This window comes from Carettochelys insculpta, chromosome 23 (assembly GCF_033958435.1).
Source record: "Carettochelys insculpta isolate YL-2023 chromosome 23, ASM3395843v1, whole genome shotgun sequence".
Lineage (NCBI taxonomy): Eukaryota > Metazoa > Chordata > Testudines > Carettochelyidae > Carettochelys > Carettochelys insculpta.
This window is the reverse complement of record NC_134159.1, coordinates 8,533,257-8,557,878: the sequence shown is the minus strand read 5'-3', so window position 1 is coordinate 8,557,878 and position 24,622 is coordinate 8,533,257. Positions and strand designations below refer to the sequence as shown.

At 59.5% G+C, this 24,622-nt stretch overlaps 1 protein-coding gene across 1 annotated transcript in view; it reads right to left on the bottom strand.

Moving 5' to 3' along the window:
* DISP3 (dispatched RND transporter family member 3) overlaps positions 1-24,622 on the bottom strand; it is a 63,837-nt gene that overhangs the window by 14,331 nt on the left and 24,884 nt on the right. The window contains exons 2-12 of the mRNA XM_074975716.1: positions 16,442-17,375; positions 13,745-13,964; positions 11,646-11,782; positions 10,464-10,598; positions 10,025-10,185; positions 8,984-9,123; positions 7,592-7,737; positions 4,795-4,956; positions 3,998-4,159; positions 2,013-2,135; positions 472-608 (exon numbers count right to left, since the gene is read on the bottom strand). Coding sequence (XP_074831817.1) covers positions 472-608; positions 2,013-2,135; positions 3,998-4,159; positions 4,795-4,956; positions 7,592-7,737; positions 8,984-9,123; positions 10,025-10,185; positions 10,464-10,598; positions 11,646-11,782; positions 13,745-13,964; positions 16,442-17,366 — 2,448 coding nt within the window. The 5' untranslated portion in view covers positions 17,367-17,375. The remainder of the gene's footprint in view (positions 1-471; positions 609-2,012; positions 2,136-3,997; positions 4,160-4,794; positions 4,957-7,591; positions 7,738-8,983; positions 9,124-10,024; positions 10,186-10,463; positions 10,599-11,645; positions 11,783-13,744; positions 13,965-16,441; positions 17,376-24,622) is intronic.

Sequence of the window (24,622 nt, the reverse complement as noted above, 5' to 3'; positions counted from 1 at the left end):
CTCCTCATGCAGGCCTCACTCAGCCCCTTAGGCCGGGATGGAGCCATTCGGCTGCCCTGCCTGCTCCTCGCAGCACACCGGCCATGGACAAAGAGCGAAAACCCAGCCCACTACTGGGGTCTCAGTACAGCCTGGGAACCTCCATAAGTCAGTGCAGCTGAGGCACCCCAGCCAGGTCAGATCTGCCCAGTAACCCTCGCTGTCTCCTGCCTGCTTGTGGCTCTGGTCTGAACAAGGGCCCATTAACCTCCCAGTATTGACACATGGCTTCCCAGCAATGCCGGGGTGGACACAAGCAGTATCCTGGTCAGTGCCAGCGGGGAAGCCAGCGCTGCGAGCTTCCTCACAGCAGTGCCCTGTTGATCCTGTCACCTGAGCTCCGCTATCTGCCTGCAGAGCAGGAGGCTGTCACAGACAGGCACCTCACACAGCGCGCGACCTAGAAGGGACCACCGCCCGCTCGCCACTCACCTGGAAGGAGGGCACCTCCCCGTCTCCCGGGGACACCGTCTGCCAGGGGGCAGGAACACTGGCGTTGAGGGAGAACCTGTAGACAGCCGGCCTGCCCTGGGCTCTGGACTTGGAGACATACACAGTCCACTGGGGATCTACAAAACACAACACCGCCACCCAGCTGGGGGTGAGAGACGCTAACGGACGCCAGGGGAGGGACTGCGGAGGGGCACTCGGTCTTCTCTCCCCGGCACCCGCTGGCCATGGTTCTGCATCGCCCCGGCACGGCGCCTTTATTAACGTGTGGCTGGACCCTGCCCTACCTCCACCTGAGTCCCAGGGCTATGACGCTCGGGGCCTGGCCTGCTGACTAGCCCATCCTCCAACCGGGAGAAGGCAAAGCACGGCCCACGGGCTGCATACGGCCCACCAGGCCTTTGGATCTGGCTCGAGGCAGCTCAGTGGGACCCTGGGGAGGCTCCCTGCCTGCTAAGCCCCACCCCACCATGCTCAAAGCCGACGGCTGCCAGGGCCAGCCTGTGCGTCTCTGCAGCCTGTGTTCCCTGCCCCACCGCCATCCTCACAGCCCCTCAATGGCCAGAAAGCAGCCAACGGGAGCTGCAAGGGCTCCCACAGCCTGCCACTGCCCTCCCGCAAGAGTGTGCTGCCCTGACACGCTGGCCCCAGGCGCTGCCTGCTTTGAATGGTGCGGGGGGCTGTGTCAGCCAGGGAGCCGCCTATTATAAGCATCTCATGGCCAGAGCCTGCACATGGCACCCCAATCGCTCCTGCACCCCAAACCCCTTCGCCTGCACTCTGAACCGCCCTGCACCCCAGACCCCTTTGCCTGTACCCCACTCCCTCCTGCACCCCAAACCCCTTCACCTGCACTCTGAACCTCCCTGCACCCCAGACCCCTTCGCCTGCACCCCAATCCCTCCTGAACCCCAAACCCCTTCGCCTGCACGCTGAACCGCCCTGCACCCCAGACCCCTTCGCCTGCACCCCAATCCCTCCTGCACCCCAAACCCCTTCGCCTGCACTCTGAACCCCCCTGCACCCCAAACCCCTTTGCCTGCACCTCTCCTTGAATCCCTGCCCCAGGTCAGATCCCTCCCAAACCCAAACTCCCTCCCAGAATGCCCACCACAATCCCCTGCCCCGAGGGCCCTCCTGCACCAAACCCCACACCTCCTCCGCTCATGTTCTAGGAAAGTGCAGCCCCTGGCCACTTACTCATCGGAAATTCCTGCCCAGCCCTGGGAGCAGGCTGAGGAAACCAGCGGGTTTAATGACCTGCCCCAAGCCAGGCAGTGGCCGAGCAGGGAGGAGAACGCAGCTGTTTTGGGTGCCCAGCCACATGCTCAGACCATGAGACCACGCTGCCACTCTTAAGCTGCTCGCTCCTGGAGCCATACCGTGGCTTGGTAGGGGGTGTCTGCAGTGACACCCCTCATCGGGCTGCTCACAGCTCCACCTTTGCCACGCTGCTTCCCAGACAGGCTCTGGGCCCAGCCAGAAACCAGAATGGCCACTGGCCTGGCCCCTTGGGTACTTACCCTGCTGCACAGCATCAGCTGCGCCCCCCCGGCTCCCTCCTGGGGGCCCCGAGCCCCGTTTCTTCTTCTCCAGGGAGGTTCGGATGTTGCTCTGCAGATTGTGGGGCTTTTCCTGAAACAAGCCTGTCCCACAAGGTTAGTCAGGGAGGAAAAGGAGAACAGCATTGTCAGACCACTCCCTACCCCGGGCTGGTAACACACCGGGACCTCTGTGTGCTCGGCCTCCAACCAGCCCCACTCCGGCGCTGGTAACACACCGGGACCTCTGTGTGCTCAGCTTCCAATGAGCCCCACTCCGGCGCTGGTAACACACCGGGACCTCTGTGTGCTCGGCCTCCAACCAGCCCCACTCCGGCGCTGGTAGCACACCGGGACCTCAGTGTGCTCGGCCTCCAACCAGCCCCACTCCGGCGCTGGTAACACACCGGGACCTCTGTGTGCTCAGCTTCCAATGAGCCCCACTCCGGCGCTGGTAACACACCGGGACCTCTGTGTGCTCAGCTTCCAATGAGCCCCACTCCGGCGCTGGTAACACACCAGGACCTCAGTGTGCTTGGCCCCCAACCCCTTTAGAGCCCCCTTCAGGAAGTTGAAGGCGGCTATCAAATCACCCCTCAGTCTTTTCTTCTGATGACTGAATAAGCCCAAACCCCTCAGGCTCTCCCCATAAATCCTGTGCTCCAGCCCCCTAATCATTTTTGCTGCCCTCCTCCGGACTCTCTCAAATGCATCCACACCCTTTCTGTAATGGGAGACCCAGAACTGGACACAATAGTCCAGATATGGCCTCACCAGTGTCAAACGAAGGGGAATAATCACCTCCCTAGATCTGCCGGCAGAGCTCCTACCAATGCACCAATACGCCGTTAGCCACCTTGGTTAAAGGGCACCCTGCTGACTCCTATTCACTTTCTCATCCACTGTAATTCCCATGGCCTTCTCGGGAGAAGGTGTCCGTGGAAGGCAAGTTTCCATAGAATCGCCCCAGCGAGATCCTGGCTGAAGTGGGAATTTCCCCCCTGGGAGGGGCAGGACAATGGGCTCCCAGCGACAGACTGCCCAGAACACCTGCAGGTTGTTCTTTCCCTCCCCTGGCACCAGGGGCCCTGCCCTGCACAGCAGGTTTGGAGAGACAGAACAGCAGCCTTGACCTGCTCCCGGTCACAGACAAGGACTTCACAGCAACAAGCCCCACTTTCCCGGGAAATGGGCGAGTCCGTGGGCAGCCCCAGTTGTGCAGAACAGGGTAGTTCTTGCTCACTCGTGTGGGCTAACACCAAACACCGAGGGACCATTTGTTCCCAGTCCCTGGGGCTTTTCTTCCTGTGCCTCTGAGCAGGGATTGTGTGAGAAACAGGATCGTGTCCAACAGGGCAGGAATCACCCTCCTGCCTGAATTCTCTAGGGGTAGGTCCACACTACAGGGTTATTCCAGAGTTGTTATTCCAGAATAATGTGTCTACACTATGGGAAAGCCGCAAAACAAGCAAAACTTATTCCAGAATAGAGTGTCCAATAGAGCCTATTTCAGATGAGAGCTCCTGGAAGCATGGCCCTAATCTCAAAAACTATGTCTACACAGCAGCATTATTTTGGAATATCTATTTCAGAACAGCTTGTTTTGAAATAGTCCCTATTCCCTATCTGCGCAGCCCCTATTTCGAAATACCTCTTTTCAAATAGGCGCTATTCCTCACGCAATGGGGTTTACAGAATTCAAAATAAGCCGACCACTATTTCAAAGTTACTCATAGCAGTTTTGCTGTGTAGACACTCACGAAGTTACTTCGGACTAGCGGCTGTTATTTGGAAATAGCAGACGCACCCTGGGAGGCCAGCAGAGCAGAGGGAAGGGAGACAGGACAGCCAGCGAGGGCTCAGAAGGCAAGAGAAGCGGCCCTGCAGAGAGGTTTGCAAGGGGAGAGCAGATGCACTGCGGCCATTCGCCCCATCCCTGCCGTGCAGGACCCTTTAAGAACTCTCACCTGAGCAGGTGATGCAGGAGATGCCCTCGGCGCTCAGGTTGTATTTGAGGTCCAGGAGCACCTGGATGTTGGTGTCGGGCCGGAAGAGGAGAGGCGCGCGGCTAGCTGGGCGGAGGCGGCTAGCGAAGAATATGGACAGGATCAGGACCGTGACAAAGACCCCTGCAATGAGAGGCACAGCCAGCATGTGGGACTGGGCACACACACAGCTCTCCCTTGCATGGGCCCCAGGGCTGTCCCTTGTGGGGTGCAGAGTGCCAGGGGTTCCCCAGGGAAGTAACAGGTGCTGAATGCAGAGAAAACAGCAGTGCCGCCTCTTCCCGGGCTGTCCTGGGTCTGGCAAAGCCCAGAGGGGAGCCCTGTGCAGGTGGAAAAGGGCAGCGTTCTCGGCCACCATGGAGCAGCGTCTCCGGACTCACGGCCACTCCCCTGCAGAGCAGGAAGAGGGGAGGTCCGTGTCCCTTCTGCCTGTGCAGCCAGTTGCACACGGCCAGAGGAGGGGGGCAGCAATGCTGTCGGCAGCGGCAGCCTCCCCTCGCCTTTAAGGAATTCTGGGAACGCTGCCCAGTTATGCTCGGTCAGATGCACCCTCTGGCCGTCCTTACCAGTGATCCCTCCCCTTCCCACCCCTCCATCAATGGGCAGAATAAATTTTGCTATGTGCACCAAGGCATGCGCACCACCAATAGAAACTCACGCTGCCTGTCACAGATGCCCTGCTGATAAGCTGGGCAGCCCCTGAATCTCTCCCGGGTAGCCGCCCAAGCACTCAGCTCACAGGGAACACTGATCCTTACCCACAATGACCCATCTGCTCTTCCCTGCAGACCACAGTGCCCAGTGCTGGAGGAGCTCATGCAGGTGGGTGATCAAGGGACCCCTCTGGACCATCTCAGCTGGAAGCTGCAGGTTCTCTGGCAGTGCCAACGCTAATGGCACATCCCCCATCTCCAGAGCCACTAGGGGAGGAAAGGACCAAAGCAGGCTCAGCGCTTGGCTCTGCCCCCAAGCCCCTTGCGGGGCACAGAGCAAGGCTCCAAGCAGGAAGAGAATTGTCACCTTCTCCTGCAGCCCAGAGTAGCCAGGGAGAGGGACAGACTAGGAGGTATTCCTGGAACTTCAGTCAACCTCAAACCCACTGCCCAGGCTAGAGCAGGAGCCAGAGCCGCGCAAGGCAGCCACTCAAGCAGCCTCTTGCATACAGATGGAGGCCTGCAGCTCTCATCTACACTGCGGGTGCAGCTGCAGGCGCTGGCGTGCACGGTGCTGCACTGACTCGTAGCACTTAAGCTGACAGAGGGCAGGAGGGGACTGGAGATGCAGAGAAGGAAGTCCCTGCCCAAGGGCACGTGGCAGGATGAGAAGTCTTCTTCCCCAGTCCTTGTCCAGATCCCTATTCACTCAGGCACGTGCCACCCTGCTGAAGACAGCAAATCAGCCCTGCAAGAGGCCTCCTTTGGAGGAAAACCCAACAGCTGAGCTGCAGCACTCAATGATCCAAGCCTCCAGAGACTGCAGAGCGGGGCTGGCGGCTTCCCAGGCTTTCTGCTCTGGGTTGGGATGTCCTGGCCACACACCGTCCCACTTGGGGTTTAGCATTTCCAAGCTTACTGCCGGTTGGAAGCGAGAAGAAGGGAAAACGCTACACGGGCTTGTTTCCGAACCTGAGAGATTTGGCATCTGTGAAGGTCCTGAGTGAGCATTTGATTTCCAATATCAACTCGGCATCCTTCCCGTGAGCCCTTTACCGGCATTTCACTCGACTCACAGCACCCTCCTGGTGCAGGGAAATGCCTTTATCCCCATTAAGGATGGGGAAACTGAGGCACTGAGTGGCACCCGCTTGCCCACGATCACACATTTAAACCAGAGGCAAACCGGGACCAGCCCCCAGTGGTCCGAGTCCCAGCCCTGTTGCTTTACACCCCAGCTCACCCTTTCCCCACTTCGGTCTCAACTCTGCCATCAGTCCAGCACACACGTGGCACCAGGCAGGATTTCACCCTCAGCCTGAGCCAGTATGCCCTGCGCTGCAAGGACCGAGCCAACCTCTATGGCTCCCTGTTGAGGGATCAACCCACTGCGACCCAGGGCCTCAAACAGCCACGTAGGAAATGAGGCCCCATCCTGCAAGGTACTGAGCCGCTCTGCACCCACTGCCTTGGCTGGGTGTGGGGTGCTCGGCAGCACCCCAAGCAGTGCACGCTGTACTCCACAATGCTGGGGTTTGGCAGCCCCCCCTCCCCGTGTCTCACAACAACAGCACGAAACCCACAGCACAGTCCCTCGCAGGTTTACAAGCAAACAGCGATTCCTTCATCCTCCTGTCCCCAGTACAGGCTGGTTGTCCCTGCACCCTCACCCCCAGGCTGAGCCCCCCGGGTTTTTCTGGGACAGCGGGCGCCCTGCTCTCTTTAGCTTGGAAGGTGAACGGCGGCATTCAGCTGCCCTCTGACTGCCACATGCCACCTCTGTACCCATGAAAAGAATCAGCCTCTCCTTTGCAATGGGCAAGATGGTGTTTTCAAAGCACAGCCCCCCCGGCCGCCACACAGAGCCACGTCCGGGCCCCGGGAGCCCTACAGGAAACTGTCCTTCTGTTGAGTATGGCTCAGGGCCAGGCAGGATGAGCTACTTCCATAAATTACCATCCGGCGCAGCGCTGGCATATTGAGGAGGTTCAGCAGTTCCACCGGGAAGCCAGCAGCGCGGTAAGAGCAGCCTGACCTCTGCTTGTTCTGGGGCTGGTGAATTCACCAGCACGGGGAGGTGGGGAGAGGGGTTAGCAGGTGCAGGAAGTTTCAACCTGCCAGAAGGAGACAGCAGCATCCGACCTCTCAGCTCCCTGGTCACCAGCCCAAGTCTGCCACTAGCCCCCCAGGCATGTGTCAGACGGGGACTCTCCGGGGCTCTGGGAGGCCCTTCCCAGAGAAATACCCATCACTCCAACTAGGGCAGGGCAGTACCATGAGGGCTCCTGAGGTCTCCTCCCCTCTCTGAGCTCATGCAAGTCACCACCCTGCTCCGTGCCTCAGTTTCACTACCTGGGACATACAGATCAAAAACACAGATGCACCACCCTGCTGGCTGTGAGGCCTCGCTCCCTGCGGCTGTGAAGTGCTCAAAAGCCTCAGACCCAGAGCACTCTAGCAAGACACAGGACCTTTTGCTCACCCAGTGTTACGTTGAAGACCACAGAGGGGACTGGGATTTTAGTTGCAGAGGGCCTTACCCATCAGGAGACTTGTACTGCTGCCCAGGTGGTCTAGGTCAGATGTTGTCTGGGTCTCTTCCTAGCCGAGTTAGCTACTCTGGCCAAAACTGAACCCTACTAACAGCTGCCATGGCTAAAGCATCAACCAGCCAAGGACCTCACAGGCATTAGGGAATTCAGATTCACAGCATCCTGGGAGGCAGCAAAGGAGCATTAGCTCCAGTTCGTGCCTGGGGAAACTGAGGCACAGAGTGACCAGTGACTTGCCCCAGGTCACCCAGCAGGGCAGTGGCAGAGCTGGGAGGAAAAGCCAGGATTGCCACATCCATGGGGGCTGCTCTTTGTCCCCAGGATGGGCTGAAGGGATTCTGAACACCTACCCGGCTCCTCCTCGACGCTGAGCAGTGGGATGTCATCATCGAGGTAGGGGAGCGACCCTTGGCCTGGGCCAGTCGCCTCCTCCGAGGCGAGGAGCAGGTCGTCGGCAATGGGCAAGGCGCTTGTCTTCCCGCACTTCTGACTGCAGCTGGATGGGGAGGGAGAGAGGCCGCGTCAGGAGCTCTGGCTACACCCCTTGTTGCCCGGCCCCCTTCTGAAGAGGAGAGGAAAGGGCCAGCAGCACAGCCTGTCCTCATGACTTCCTCTGCTGTGCACTCCTGCACCAACTCCTCACGAGCCACTGGGCTCTGTGTGTGTGTGTGTGTGTGTGTGTGTGTGTGCGCGCGCGCACTCTGTGTGTGTGTGGGGGGGAGTGTTCCCAGTGCCAGTTTCCACCCGTGCGCAGGATAAATTTTGCTACGTGCACCCAGCCCCATACAGATGTTCACCACCAGTAGAAACACAGTCTGCCGGCTGTGGGTGCTCTGCTAAGCAGCTGGGCAGCACCTGAATCTCTCCTGGGTGGCTGCCCGAGTGCTCAGCTCACGGCGAGCCCTGCTGGCTGCCGGGGAGGGGAGGGGATGGGAGGATGCACTGAGCCTGGGCCGTCTGTCCAGATCTTCTGTCTAAATCTCGGGACAAGTTCTCTGCAGGTGTAAATCGGGGTAGGGTGGGGAGACTCAATGGGGCTGCACCTACTGAGACCAGCAGAGAACCCGGCTTCCTCCAGTTACAAAGCTGAAGTCACTCTGCAGCAGCTGCCCTGAGTCTACACAAGCAGAAACGAGAGGCAAATCCGGCCCTTGACACCTGGCCTGACCCCGCAGGTAAAGAATAAGCCTCCTAGGAGGAAGCCGCCTGCCCTCGTACCCAGAGAGCAGAGGGGCCCCCAGGCAGAGTGGAGGCAGTGTGCATAGGGTGAGGTTGTTGCTAGGGACAGGGTCTGTCTCCACTAGGCCCACAGTCAGCTGGGATGCATGGTGCTCGCAGTGCCCGACAGGGCCTGGTGCTCACATGCAATGGCATTTCTGAGGCTTTGGTTGCTCCACCTGCCCCTCGGGTCTGGAGAGGAGCCTCAGGAGGTGGCAGCTGCTTTGAGACAGCCAGTTCTGACCCTGATCCTGCAAGGCCTGGCCTTGCCAGTGCTGAGTGCTATGGGGCAGCTGCTCCAGCCATCCCAGGAGGCAGCGATACAACCACAGCCGCATGGTGCATGAGAGCTGAATGCACCAAACACCTCCTTGTGGCTGCCCCAAGCCAGGGCTAGGGGAACCCAGTAACCAGCTGTTCCATGGAATCTGTGCCCAGGCTGTAGCCCCCTCTCCTGGCACAGGCAGGCTGCTGAGGTGGTCCACCCCCTGCCACTGGCAGAACAGCCTCACGAGGACTCTCACCTGCTCTGACAGGTGCTCTCCAGGGGCGACACGTAGAGAGTCCATATCCCAAGAGCAGCCGGCATGGTGAAGAGCACGGCCACCCAGCAGCAGGACACAATCAGGGACATGAAGAGGCCAAAGTCATGCACGGCCGGGATCTGCAGAGAAACTTGCAGCTAGGACAGAGGGGGCAGAGCCCAGAGTCATCCCCGCGGGGGCCACCAAAGGGCGGGGAAGCAAACGTCAGAGGAGGCTGGGGCTGGGGACACCAGCTAGTTCATGCTGCCCAAAAGCCATGGGGCCTGCAGCCCCTGGGGAAAGCCGAGAGCTCCGCTAGCTTCAGCCTGGGGCTCAGAACCACAGCACTGCAGACACTGCCCATGTGGTCAGGCTGCTCCCAGGGCAGGCACCTTCTGCACTGCGCACAGGCCTGGGGGAGCACCCCCGTGTGCTGGGCTCTCTGCAAACACAGCAGAGGGAGACAGGGCTTTCCCCAGCGGCTCTGTTCCTGCTCCCTCCTTGTGCCTGGGGAGCACAGGGCTGGCAGGGAGAGCAGCCCCAGTGCGCCCCAAGCGGAGGGAAAACCTGGGGTGGACACGCTGGGATTCCTCCCTCTGCACCAGGGCTCCCCCAGATGGCTGAGGGCTGGAGTCCGGAAGGAAAATGTTCACCATCTCTTCATGGAGGCTCCATGCCAGCGCAGCTTCCCACTGAGCCCCTCTTCACAGCCGGCGCTGGGTGACCCAGCCCAGGAAAGCCGGGCACAGCTGGCAACGGTAGCCACATGCCCCTGTCGCCTGCCAGGTACAGCATGTGGCACGTGCCCCATGCACACCACCTGGGCTCTCGCCCACCCGAAGCAGCAGGAGAGCATCCTGGCCTGCAGCGGGTCAGTCTCCGGTGGGAAAAGGCCACAGGGAGCATCTAGAGGCGCCTGACATCTCCAGAGTAGGCCCGTGGCTCTCCTGTGGGCGGGGAACCACTGAAAGGCCGGTGGCAACAGCTTCCAGCAGGTGGCTGAGACAATGGGAGAAGGGGAGCTACGGAGCCCTGGCACACCTGGGAGAAGACGTTGGCGGCGTACGCTGCGGCTGTGGTCAAGGAGGTGAAGAAGGTGGCCTTCCCTGCCGTCTGGATGGTGTGGATCATGCGCAGCTGCAGGTCCTTCAGGTGCGTGGCTTGGCGATAGGTATTGATGAAGACAAAGACGTCATCGACACCTGGGGGAAAGGGGCAGGAGAGAGTCAGAAACGCCGCTTGCCTGGGGAGATGCACAGGGCCAGATCCTCGGCAGGTACACAGCATCACAGCTCTGGTCCAGTCACTGGGGCCAGACGGACTCTAACGGGCCGGGCACGAGGCCCACTGACGCATAACCAGCCTGTGCCTCCCCGCACCCAGCGCCCACCAGGGCAGGCACAGACCCATCTGCAGGCTGGCGGTGGGGTGGGGAGCGCTGGGGCACAGCAAAGAAAGGGGGAGGCTGGGAAAGGCTTACCGATCCCGACAATGACGAAGGCGGCCACACCATTGAGGATGCCCAGGTACTGGACCCCAAACACCACGTGATACAGGAACAGCGCCACCAGGCAGCTCAGCCCGATGCTGGCCAGGCCAAAGAAAGACAGGAACACTGCGGGAGGAGAGCCGTGGTAGGAATCCCTGCACAGGAGCCGTCCACCCTGGCCCTGCCTGGGGTGTGGGCACCTGGGCCTGCTCCCGGAAGAGCTTTCTCCAGGCAGGAGGTGCCTTGCTCAGGCAGAAGGGATTCCAGCTCGTGCTGGCTTGGGCAAGGCCTGGTGGAGGTTTCCAAAGGGGATTTAGAGGCACCCAGGGCCTGAACTCCAGAGGTGCTGAACCCCTTTCTCCTGCCCATGTCAATGGGTGCTGCAGGCATTCAGCACCTCTGGAAATTAGACTCAGTTCAGGCACCTGAGGGCAGAGGCTGCTGTTAACCTTGTCGGCCTCAGTGCCCCGAAGCAGCGTGGGACGGGTACATCAGCAGGGCCAGACAGTGGAACAGGGGTCAGCAGCTGTTCCCAGGTGGAGTGCCGAAATTTGACCTTGTGACCGCTATATACCCTCTGAGTGCCAGTGATCCTTTTTAGCGTCACTAATAGTCCTACTTACAGCAGCTTCAATAATAAATCAATAAAGACGCAGAGCTTTGCCGTTTGCGGGCGGTGGGCAGCATTAGCTGGTCTTTGGTTAATGCACAGGCAGCCTGGCTTTGAGCAAGCTCCTGGCTGCACGGGGGAGGAGGGCAGGGCTGAGCTCCCGTCTCGTGTGCCGCTCTTGGCACCTGTGCCAGGGGTTGCTGACCCCTGCGGTGGAACATGGAGCTTTCCAGCAGGTCAGCCCTTGTCTAGGTCAGTCGGGAGAAAGGCCCCGTTCTGGCTCGGCTGCAGTGCGTGGAGTTACTACAGAGTTGGGGTGAGTAGAAGCTGCTTCTCAGGTGCCCCTCCCCCCCACAGGTGCCCTTCCGACGATCCTCCCGAAAAGCTCTGCCTGAGACAGCTCAGGTTGCATCTCTACAGCTCGGGGAGGCCTCTGCTAACAGCACCGCCAGTGGCAGCAGGGTGAGAACGACCAGCCCAGGGACTCTCCTGTGACCTGAGGCAGGGACTTTCACAGGCTGCTCCGCTTTAGAGGCGGGTGGGAGGGTTTGAATGCGACCTACCCGAGCAAGAGGTGAGGATGTAGACCAAGGCTGCGATGCAGCTACTGCTGATGAGGGCCAGCAACATGTCGTTATTGAACGTCCGCCTCACTTCGTAGTCAAACAAATCCGTCCCACCGTACAGCACCTGCACTTTGCTGGGGTGAGGGGAGAGGATCACACCACAGGCATCTCCCCCAAAACCCAAGAGGGAGTCACCCATGGCAAGAACCAGGGAAGCAGCCACGTGAGCAGAGCGGGTCAGATTGCAAGGAGGGGTGGGTGAGGATTGCATCAGGCCATCACGAAGAACAGGGCTCAGATTTTTAACATTCCTCCCCTGCCTTGTGGTCAGAGGTGTTAATAGAGTTTGTGTCGTCAGTAAACAGCTCCCAAAGCTTCCAAAGCCAGTTCCAGCTGGAATCTTAAATCACTGCTTATTATATTAAGCGCAGATCTAATAGCTGGCGGATGCAGGCACAGCCTGGGCCTGTGACCTGCTGCATGATTTACCAGCTGCTGGAAGCTGGTTCTGGGCAGAGGTAAATGGAGATAATTAAACCCAGGAAGGCAAAAGCTCTGCGCCACAGGAACATGTCTGTAATTCAGGCTTTTTGAGGGCTTACATGCACCCCCCTCCCTCTTCCCCTTCCTGCTCTCACAACTGCAACCAGTGTTCCCTGCAAGCTGAGTGCTTAGAGGACTGCCCAGGAGAGATTCAGGTTCTGCCCAGCTGATTTACAGAGCGCCCCCAGCCTCCCAGCAGCAGCATGTGCTTTCAAGGGTGGTGCACATCTGCACCTGCCTCAGTGCACATAAAATTTATTCCATGCACAGATAGAAAAAAAATTAGCCGACACGTTCATTGCAACCCTTCCCCAGCCCTCCATGGAGAAAGCTTTCCCGCAGCTGCTGCAATTTCTGAGCAGGCTTGGCCTGTCCATGCTCCACTCCATGGCTGGCGACCAGCGTCCCCGCAGGCCAGGAGAACAAGAGGTCAGACCAGACTCAGACCAGGGGCCCACTGCAAAGCATGTTTCCAAGCCACCTGGTTCTCCGGGACCACTCCCCTGTACTGACCAAACACCTCCCCGCTAGATCTGTAGCAAGGTTCCTCCTCCACATGCTGGAGCCCAAACTCGACCAGCTGGCTCCCAGCAGCCCAGAACTCCAGGCACACAAGCTCATGTTTACTAGGCCAAAGCCTGGTCTGGCTGGCTCTGGGAGGGGTCAGTGGCATTCCCCCAGCCTGACACCAGGAGCAAGAGGAGAGTCAGGTCTTTAAATTGTTGCCTTAAATAAGGCTCATCCACCCTTTGCACAGGCCAGTGCCTCATCCAGGGCCAAATTCAGACCCAGCGTGAGCAGAGGCAACAAGCCAGATGGGTGCAGGATGAATGCCAGCCAGAAGCAATGCAGGAGGAGAGCCACGCCAACCAAAATTAGCGGCTCCCTATCCATCGCCACCCAACTGAGCCAGCCCCTGCAAGGAGGGCAGCCTCACCAAGGGCAGGTCCCGCTGTCACCTGCACTTGTGTTTCCTCCCAGGAACTCCCCAGCCTCAGGCCAGGGACACCCATACAAGTGGTGCTGCAGTAACTACACCTGTACAAGCTGTCTAGTGTAGGGCATTGGGGCTTAGTCCACCCCATCGCAGGCACCTTTATACTAGTCAAACTGCATCCACTCCAGGGGCTGCATTGGTATAATCAGAGCAGTAAAAATTCATTCAAGCCACTGACCCAAATCATTCGACCCAGATGAAATTTGTGTGCAGACCAGGCAGCCAGTGCAGCTACTACTGGCAGCTCAGAGCAGAATCTGGCCCTCTGGACTGGAGCAGCATTTGTGCGGGAGAGTCATTCTGCATGGCTCTGCAGGATGGGCTGATCCCTGACTCCTGTTCCAGCTGGTGCCGGGGGAGGCCTTAGCTCCTTGCTCCATCTCCTACCCACTGCGGGGGCGGAAGGAAGCTGGTTTAACCCCTTGTGCACCTAATGGTCCAGCTGCTCCTCTAAGGTAAGTGAAAGAGCCCCCTGCCCTGCCCACTCCTCTCCAATCCCCTCCCTTCCGGCAGGGTGCTAAGGCCCCCAGGCCATGCACAACCCCCACCACCTCACCTGGTGGACTGTTTGGCCAGCATTGCCACATATGTGACCACGAAACTCTGGAACTTGCTGCGCTGCTCGTCCCACCTGTCCTCCACTGAGTAATAGCTGGGCAGGGGTGCACCGAAGAGTATCTCGCTGCGGAGGAGGGAGCTCTTCATGTTCTCCGCCGACAGCCCCTCATCCACGTACCAGTAGAACTCCGGGTGGGTCATGGCCAACTCCAGAGACCCTGCAGGCGAGAGCAGCCCAGAGCCCAGTAGGTCAGCAGGGCTCAGCCCATGGGGACAGCCTGAGGCTGCCAGAGCTGAGCGCGCTCCCGCCCTCTCCGATCCGAGAGCAGACGGCTCAGGAGGATCTCTCCTGTCCATCTCCAGCCTCTGCTCACAGCCAGAGAGCCACCCAGCCAGAGGAGGCAGGCCAACCAGAAGCCTCACCACCATGCTGTCTCCAGGCAGCTGCTTCACCCACCACCTACGCCACCTGCACTGGGAGCCAAAGGGCAGCCACATTGGCATCAACCACAACTGCTCTGAACAGGGTCCTCCACCTGTTTCCCAGACAGTTGACCTGAGAGCGTCTCCTGAGCGGGGCGATACATGGGACACCCAAGCCACCTCCACCATTGGGTCACCCAGCCCAAGGGGAGACCAGGAGGGAGCCTTCGGAAATCCTGCCTCTGTGGCAGCCCCACAGGCTGTGTCGTGTAACGGGCTCAGAAGGGGGAGTCAGGAGTGGCAGGTGGGTAACAGGGGGACCCTCTGCAGCACCAGACACTGTGCAGGCCAAAGGCCATCGTTGACCGTAGGGTTGCCATGGGCGATAAATCAGGTGGATCCTCCACCCAACTCAGGGAGGAGCAGAGATTCCCGGGCATGTTGGAGAAGACAGTCCTACAGAACAGTGTTTCCTCCAGGGCACTGCAAGGAACTGGGTAGCCGGGAGTCCCAAGCCAGTGAGGTCTGGGCTGCGGGGCGTCCAGGAGTCAGGCTCCAGCAGCAAGGACTGAGCTTGGAGCAGGGACCCGAGAGCAGAGCTGCTACAAGCGCTGGAGCAGACGGAGTAAATCACTTGCCTGCTCCCTGTACGCTGCTCCTCCTGGCTGGCTGTCAATCGGCAGCATATGCCGGGGAGACAGATGGAAGCTGCTTCCCACAGCTCCATCCCTCCCACGCTTTCGCAGTGATTCACCTCCTGTGATGCTGAAACCCTCCCCTGCTGGGGGGGCGGCTTTCACCTCGTGGATCTGCGGTGAGGAGGCAGTGCTCTGCCTTCCTGCCCCAGCACTGGTTTCCCACCGGAGGGCAACTCCTGGGGAGTCATTGCAGCTCCACAGCAGCGGGCAGACGAACGTTGCCGGCGCCAGCTGGGCTGAAGAGTCCCCTTTGCTGTCCAGCCCCAAGCCCGCAAACCCCCTTGCCCAAATGCAATAAACCTAGTGACCAACACTCAGCGAGACGCAGAGACCACTGCTGAGGTCGAGATGCCCAGTCCACCTCGACTGGGCTAGGCCAAGATGTGGAGCCTCGGCCGATGCAGACGCAAGAGCAGCATCTCTTGCCGAGGAGCTGAGAACGGCAGCGGGGCTGCGTTCGCGCAGGTAGCAGACAGGGGTCAGCCGGCCCAAGAACACACCTCCGGGCTCCAGGTGGATTTGTAGGCAGGCCGGCTACCTCTCATGACCGGGCTCTGCAGCACGCTAAGCTGGATGAGAGCTCCTGTGAGCACCTCTGCAGGAGCTGGGAATTGCCCCTGCCCCCAGCTCGAAGTGACAGACTCCCCTCTCTGTAGGGGGCCTAGCACACAGGGGCTCACCTCCCCGACTGGGATTGCTCAGCACTACGATAATTGCAGCAGCAGGTTCGGGACTCACGGTCTGACGCAGGGATTGGGCAGATGGAAGAGGGGAGAAAGGGCCTGATCCCTCATCACGCTGCACCTCACGCTGGCGTTACCCGTGGTCTATTAAAGCAAATTAAGCTGCGCCCGAGGCTGCGTACGCCCAGGGAAGCCCCAACCATGACCCCACAGGCTCAGAATCAGAACTCCAGCTGCCCCATCTCCTGCCTCCCACCCCCGGCTCCGCACCCAGCCCCGCTTGCTGGACGGCAGCGAGCCAGCCAGAGAACTCCAGAAGAGCAGGGGGCAGCCACGCAGCCAGCGCCTGGAGAGACGTGGGGCTTTCCTCTCCGGCCGGCGGCCTGGCTGCCCGCTGCTCCTCCATCCGGTGCTTGTGTCACCCACCGCCGCCTCCAGCTGCTGCCCCGATGCTGTCAGTGACCCTCCCTCCCTGCCGTCCTCCAGGATTGCCAACTCTCCTGGGCCGGACACCACTGCAGCAGATTGCACTCAGCCTGTCTGGCCCAGGAGAGCTGGCAACCTCGGGGCCCCATAGATTCTCACCCCTCTACCCATGGAGTGGCTGCTGGGCTGAGTAGGGCACCAGCACTGGTAGGATGGCCCTACAGTGACAAAGCCACCAGGCCAGGATGGGGAAGCACCAGGGGGTGGATGGAAAGGCAAAGGGAGAGCCGAGCCCCAGACCCCACAATCCTCAGCAGCCCCTTCCACAGCCAGGCCAAGCCTGCCCCAGTGCATCAGTTCCTCTTCTAGCTGGGCCCACAACATGCTAGGCACTGCCCAACCGTGCCAGGAGACCCAGAGCCGGAGCACGCCTCAGCCCTAGGCTGGCCAGCTCCCAGGGCTCACCTCGGATGTCGGCCAGGTCCTGCCCCATGCCGTCGTAGTAGATCTTGCCCCCCCTTTCGGTGGGGAAGAAGTAGGTCAGGAGGGAGCTGGGAGGGGAGCAGTATGAGTAGGAGCCCAGGGGAAGGTCCTTCAGCACCTCGTGAGGTTTCCAGCAGAACTCCCGGAAGCGGGGGTGGTCCATGATCTTCCGCTCGATCTCGTGGATGGTGAGCAGGCGCTCGGAGGTGAAGATGTTGTTCTCGGAGTCCCCGCGGGCCAGGAAGATGAGCTCGATGCGCCAGTGGGCGTGCGCCTGGGTGTTGGTGCTGACGTAGGTGCTGGAGTAGTCCCAGTGCGGCGCACCCCGGGCGAGGCGGGAGGTTTGGTTCCTCAGGCACCATTGGCCTTCGGGTCCCCTGCCGCCCCCGGGCGGAGCCGCGCCGCGCTTCGGCCTGGCCGCGCCACCCAGCCGAGAGGCGTTGGGGTGCAGCTGCTGCAGCTGCTCGAAGATCAGCCTCTGCAGCGTCTCCGAGGTGAAGTCGGCCAGGTCCCGGCGGTTCCGGCCCCACGACCCGAACTGGGACCTGAGGGCCAGGGTGAGCGCGTCGAAACGCTGCGAGGACTCGTGGTTCCTGATCTCGAAGGCGTTGTAGGAGATGTCAACGTCCAGGGCGGGGTAGTACAGGAACATGACGGCGGCCAGGCCGGCGGGGATGGCGCAGCCCACGAAGAGGATCATGCTGGCGCAACATGGGTTGGTGAAGAGCCAGCCGAGCACGCTCCAAAAGCCGGAGCTCGGCAGCGTGGCTGGCAGCGGCCTGCGGTTCCACTGGCATTTGCCACACAGCTGAGGACCCTCGCTCCCCTTCTGGGGGCCGAAAGCAACCTCCTCCTCTTCCTCCTCCAGCCAAGCGTCCTGCAACAAGGGGTCGTCCTCCGTGTCCATGGCCGCCGCCTGCACCGAAGGGGGAGAGACACAGGAGTCAGCCAGGCCCCCTGTGGGAGGGAGGTGTGGCTAGGCCCACAGCACCTCACAGGGGCTGGGGGCAGCAGAGGACCTGCCCCAGGGAGCGAGTCCCAGCCACGACCTAGGCATTGAGTCCCACCCTCCCGGCCCTGGCCCGGGGCAGCAGAGATCCTCTTTGTTTGGATGCCCTGGGCTAGACCAGCCCTGCCTCCTCGCTAAACTCCCACCACAACCAGGTGGCACCGGGCCCAGCCCCACCCACCCCCCGCCCGGCATTTCGTTCACAGGAACCAAGAGCGGCCTGCGTCACTGCCCCATCTTCTGAGGTGTCGGCAGATCACCCCCAGCCAGCCAGTGACTCCAACCGCCTTCGGCCACAGAGCGGAGGGAACCCTCCGGGCACACAGCCCCAGCCTGGATCGCCGCAGCGGCGTGCCCAGGAATAGGCGGTACCGTCAGATGAGCGCTGCCAAGGGCTTCTCTCACCGAGGGGAGGGGCGGGGCGTTGCTTTTCCCTACATCGCATCTGCACCGTTCACCCTGGGCCTTGGGCTCCGTCCCCTCGCCTGGCAGGTGCAGGAAACGGGCAGCCAGACCAGGAGCTCTCTGTGAAAAACTCTTCTAACTTCCTGGAGACAGCTGCCACCACATGGTCCACAAGGGTAAAAGTGCCGGGCTCCTTTGCCAGCAGCTGCACCGACACTTGGGCCTAGAACAGCCCAGCCTCGGACCCCCCTCAACCACTAGCCCTGGGAGTCAGTCCCCAGGGGTTACAGCATGACTCTGCATCCCTTGCTATGGATGAACTGGAAGCTACAAGCACTCCCCATGGCTAAGGTTCTCTGGGAGGCAGTCTGCTCACGGTGGGGCTGAAGACAAGGACACTGGAGCAAAGCAGGGGAATGCTTTCATAGAATCACAGGGCTGGAAGGGACCTCAGGAGGTCATCTAGTCCAGCCCCCTGCTTTGAGCAGGATCAACCCCCAATAAGTCATCCCAGCCAGGACCTTCTCAAGCTGGGACTTAAAAACCTCAAAGGATGGAGAGTCCACCACTTCTCTAGGCAACGCATTCCAGTGCTTCACCACTCCCCTGGTGAAGTAGTTTTTCCAAATATCCGACCTACTCCTCTCCTTCTGTAACTTCAGACCATCACTGCTTGTTCTGCCATCTGTCACCGCTGAACACCATTTCTCATCCTCCTCTTTAGAGCCCCCCTTCAGGAAGTTGAAGGCTGCTGTTAAATCACCCCTAAGTCTTCTGTAAACTAAACAAGCCCAAATCTCTCAGCCTCTCCTCACAGGTCTTGTGCTCCAGCCCCTTAATCATTTTCGTTGCCCTCTGCTGAACCTGCTCCAGCACATCCACTTCCTTTCTATACTGGTGGGCCCAAACCTGGACACAATATTCCAGATGTGACCTCACCAGTGATGAATACAGGGGAACAACAACCTCTCTAGATCTGCTGGAAATGCTCCTCCTAATGCACCCTAGTATGCAGCGAGCTTTCTTGGCTACAAGGGCACACTCTTGACTCTTATCCAGCCTCTCATCCACTGTAATCCCCAGGGCCATTTCTGCTGCACTGCTACTTAGCCAGGCAGTCCCCAGCCTGTAACAATGCCTGGGATTCTTCCGTCCCAAGTGCAGGACTCTGCACTTCAACTTGTTGAACTGCATCAGATTATTTTTGGCCCAATCCTCCAATTTATTCAGGTCACTCTGGACCCTGGGGCTCCAAACACTAGGGACACTAATGGAAGCCCGCCTCCCATCCCCTCTTACTGCTGGAGCCAGGCCCAGAAGCAGACAAAGCCTTGCAGCTGGGACCAGAGGAGAGCTGGCTGGAGGCAGAGGAGATAGGTGAGGCATGGGAACAGGTGCAGGTTTCCAGGCCAGCCTCCCCAGCCCCCGTAGGAGTGAAGCTGCCAACCTCACAAATGTACTCCGCACCTCCGCCTCCAGCCCAAGCCTGTAGGAGCGGCAGATGCTGGGCCCCTCTGGGGGCCAAGCCCTCACTGAGTCAGGCTGAGCACCCCCCAAACATGGCCTTCAGCAGCAGCTGCTGTTGAGAACAAGGGCCTGAGCATCCGGCCCCCAGGCTGTGAAGCTCTTGCAGCGCAGGGCTGAGCCTGCCCCCAGGCCACACGCCAGCAGCACTGCCAGCCCACCGTGGGAATGGGTCCCCCGGGGGCTGCTCACGGGGCCATCGGGGCCACGGGATTCCAGCCTGAGCGTGATGTGGCAGGGCAGGCCCAGTGCATTTCCCATGGCTGGGATCACAGGGCTGAGAGGGCATCAGGTGGCGGCTGCTGCTGCAGGGGGAGAAGAGGCAGAGACAAGAGGGGAAAGGGACGTGGAGAGGACCCCAGCAGCAGCTGCACCGGCGGCTCTGCACGTCCGCTAGGTTTGGGCAGCGGTTACAAGAGGCATCGAGCAAACCATCCCCACCCCCGCGGCCTGCAGCCCGTCCCCTGGCTCCGTGGCCACTGCACCGCAAGCTGCGGGGCACGTCCTAGGGCAGGAGCCATGGCTGATGCAGCGTACAGGGGTGGGGGGCGTGGGGTGGGAGGAGGAAAGCTCTGGAGCTGGGGCCGTGCACCTCTCCCCGCTTCCCTGCAGGAAGGCAGCGAGGGACAAGGGCTCCTCTCCACCACACCTGCAGCCATCCAAAGGAGCCCACAGAGGAGGGGCCCCAGATCGACGGCAGTGAAACATACATGAGAATTTGGACCGGAGCCAAATTTTACAAGGACCCTCCCATAATCCTGTGTCTCCCAGTCACACCTCCCCAGACGCACTGGTCGCGCCAGCCTGGCCGTTCCCATGTGGCACACGGCCCTACCCAGCCAGCCAGGAGCCCTGTACACTAGCCCAGGCTCAGTCACTGGAGGAGACGCTACCCTGACTTACTGCCCCCTCCTTCCCCATCTCCCCCCACTGCCTCCCTCCCCCTTCCCCGCCAGAGAAGCCACCAGTGACTCCAGGACTTGTCACAACTTGTTAATTGTTCCGCCCACCTCCAGCGGGAACAGCGGCTCAGCGGCAACACACACGGGCACGTTCCTCGCCTGCCTGCCTCCGCCAACCCGCCGGGATCCAGGCAGGAGAGGGGGCGCTTCTACCTTGGCCAATTCCCACCCCATTCCTCCGCCCACGCTCTGTGCTCCCAGGGTGCAGGAGTGAGGCTGACGTCTGGTGGAGTGTCCCTGTCACCAGCCACTGAGTGTGCATTGGAGGGTGCAGGGGGACGTCTGCCTCCAACACTGTGCTGCTGCCTGACCTGAAAAAGGCACAGCTCTAGCCCCATAGGCAGGAAGCAGAAAGGAGCAAAGGGGCGTCTCATTGGAGCCTCCAGGAAGGTCCTGGCCATGACAGGGGGAGTGGGTCCCAGCTGAGGGGTTAGTCAAATGCCAGCGTGCACATTCCTAGGCAGTCAGGGCACCCCGGACGAGCCCACTGCACATCCAGGCGTCCCTCCACGGAGCAAAGCCAGAGCCTATTAACAAGGCTGAGCAGCCAAGCGAGGGTGGCACATCCGACCTTTTTCTAATCAAGCTCCACCCAACTGGCATCAATGTACAAGTGCTGGACAAACCCTGCTGCTGACACAGGCGGAGAGGATGCTATTTACATGAGCATCAGAGAGGTCACCAAGTTAGTCTGTATCTTCAAAAACAACACACAGTCCTGTGGCACCTTACAGACTAACATATTTTTGGAGCATCAGCTTTCATGGGCAAAGACCCACTTCATCAGATGCAATCAGACGAAGCAGGTCTCTGCCCACGAAAGCTTCTGCTCCAAAATATCTGTTAGTCTATAAGGTGCCCCAGGACTGCTTGTATTTACACACAATTACTTCTCACCCCACTCCTCTGAACTCCCTTCGCACTGCCCAGATACCCCACGTGGGCCCCTAATTCCCCCCCACCCAGCAGGAGAACAGCAGAACCCAGCCAAGGGCAGGTTTACAGCTTTTTTAAAAAATAATCTTAGTGGGAAAGGGAGGACAAGAGCTACAATCGCTCTGCATTTATTGAGCTTAGGAGGGGAGGAAGGAAAAGCCAGTAATCATAACCAGAAGTGGCTGTGTGTGCTGAGGGAGGGAAGCGGGGAGACACACAGCCTGTATAAACCACACCAAACTTTCTTCTTTTTGAGCAGAGCCCCGTAAGCTGCAATCTCTGGCCACATCCACACTACAACGTGTGGTCTACTGACATCACGCCAGTGTGCACCCACTAGCTGTTTATTGCTTGCACCAGCGCCGGGGGTACTCACAAGCGGCTGTGTCAATAGAAAAATCCCCACAGGAGGGGTAGGTTTTCTAGTGTGCCCCATGCCGCAGGCTGGTGCCGGACTCCAGGGACATTTTCGCAGCATTTTGTGAGACACCAGCACCTCGCCCAGGGATTTTCTAGGAACGGAGGGTCAGGTATGCACAGGACCACTTCTTGCAGCCTGTTACGTGGGGCACTGGGGGAGGGCTGTCAGGTTACTGATGTAGTGGGAGTGCTGAACTTAAGAACAGCCCTACTAGGTCAGGCCAAAGGTCCATTTATCCCAGTGTCCTGTTTTCTGACAGTGGCTAGTGCCAGGTGCCCCAGAGGGACTGGGCAGAAAATCATCAAGTGATCCCTCCCGTTGCCCAAAGCAGTCCAAAAATTGCACAGGTGCCAAACGTCTCTCGTCCTCGCTCCTGTGCAGTTATCGTGCACTGCGCTGCCCTGGCTTTCACCCACTTCCCCCGGGGGGGCCCATTCCGGGCAGGGTGGAAAGGGGCCTGTCTGGGAAGGAGAAGCAGGCAGAGGGGACGACCCCGGTGTTGCTACATGGGGTCTCTTGGCACTTGTGATGGGAGCAGCCTTATGGCCATTCTAGTCAACCCCTGCCCCATGCACGGGCTCAGTAGGCGCATGGGCACAGCGCCTGTTTCTGCCAACCCGCCACTGCGGGACCACCCCATGGCAGAACAGCACTAGTGCCAAGTTGGCACAAGTCACGGGAAGAGGGGTCTAGTGCCCAGTTGGACCCCAAGAAGCAGCCCACGTACAGCACCGGGCAGTGGAGATTTGAGTCCTGGGCTTAACCCACTGGTTCCAGCAGCCATAGCAGTTTGCCTGCATGAGCCACCAGTTCCCCGGGAAAAGTCATGGAATCAGGAGGTCATCTAGTCCAGCCCTCAGCTTCAAGCAGGTTCAACCCCCAATAAGTCATCCCAGCCAGGACCTTGTCAAGCCGGGACTTAAAACCCTCCAGGGCTGGAGAATCCACCACCTCTCTAGGCAACACATTCCAGTGCCTCACCACCCTCCTGCAGGCTGAGCTGCTCTCATGCGGCAACATCCGTAAGGCAGCATTATTTTAGTTAGGCCCACGACCAATGATCATGGGTGTGACCAAGTTTCCCACAGCCCCACAAAGTTTGTTTCCAGCCACCAGTCCTGACTCTGCATGTTCTGTGCTGTTATTGAGCTGTAAATTTACCCCTCCCTGTCTAAGGGCCCAGTACGCAGTGGAAGCGTTAGTAATGTTGCTAGACAATATTGACATCCTGTGGTTCGGCAAATTCTCTTGTCTGACACCAGGCAGGTCCCAAGGGTGCCAGACTAGAGAGGTTCAACCTGTAGGTGGAAGTCTGAGCAGGGCCTGTGCCTTTAAGGTGCAGCCAACATCAGCCACCCCCAGCTGGGTGAGGTGTGCTCCTGTGCAGCGCCTTCCTCCTCAGCCAGCAAAGTGCCCCTTCAGGATAGCAAAAGAGGGAGAAAGATGCAGATTCAGCTGCACGGCTGAGCTCAGAGAGACCGTGCAGAAAACTACCTGCCCTGGCGAGCGGGGTGGGGTGGGTGAATCCCTGGTCAAGCAAACAAAAAGCCTTTGTGATTCCTCAGCGTGCAGCCCTGTGCACCAGAGCCAGCCACAGTTCAGTTCCATTCATCCTCTGGAACAGCTGCCTGCGTCAGCCTGCTTGCCCCCCGTGGGAGGGGTGGGTGACGGGGGCACAGGCCTGAAGGGATCAAGAACCTGAGCCCGAGTAAATGGGTGCAGCTTCCCTGAATACCATGGGGCCAGTCATGCACACTGGCACCAGTGCAGGAGCTGGGCTGCACCTTGCAGGCCAGCACAAGCAGCTCGGGGGAGATGGGTGTTCTGGGTCTGGGGCAGGCCCTGCACAGAGGGCCAGGGCCACGACTGGGACTCCTAGGCAAAGCTACCGTCAGTTCCTGGGCTGGGGTGCAGAGAAGTCATGGCTGCTCCCTGGACTTGACCTCTACTTTTGCAGACAAAGAGGCACCACGACAGCAGCCAAACCCTCCCCCCTCTTCTTGCTGTGCCCCATTCTCCTCACCTGCTCCACGCCAGGGGAGCATCATCTGCATCTGAGCGGAGGGGGGTGTCAAACGCTAGCACCAGGAGCTGACACTCTGCAGCACGGACGCATCCGCCAGCCCAAGGGGCAGGGCCAGGCAGAGCCAAAGGTGGAAGCAGTACTCTCAAACTTACTTGAGTAAAAGTGCAACCGCTTTTACTTCTGGATACTTGAGTACATTCTAGACGTGCATGCGTACTTTTACTCAAGTAGTTTCCCAGCGGCACACCAGTAATGTGTACTTAAGTACATGCATACCCCAAGCAGCTGCACTTTTACTCAAGTAACTTTGCAAGTACTGCTTCCACCTCTGGCTCTGCCTGTCCCTGTCCCTTGTGCCATAACTTTTTGGGGTACTTTTCTGCCCCTGGGCAGAACTAGGCCAATGGATCCCTTAGGCCTGAAATCCACTCGGACTGTAAAACCCAAATCTCACCACTCTACCTGGGAGCAAATCAATTGGTGTCTTGTTGCCATTTACCAGGTTGATTAATGGGTCAGTTAATTATTAAGGGGCAATAGAGCAGGATAACTAGTCCTATAGCTCTGCAAGGATACCCAACACCCAGCACACAAGAGGATGGGCCAAACAGGAATCAGCAGGAGTTTTTACTAATCATGTGACCGGGCAGAATCTGAGCCCACTGCCTGTGCCTCCAACAATCTTCAAGGACAGTTAAGTCTTCACACCCCGGCTCAGCAGCCCCACAGCAAAGAAGGACTTGCTGGTGAGCTCTGAGATATAATGCAAGACAGTCCCAAGTCAGGGAGAGGCAGCAACAGACAAGGAAGCTCGTTACACTCGACCTGACTAATTAATGCCGACTTCCAGAGGAGAAAATCGTTGCTCGTGTTCTGGTTC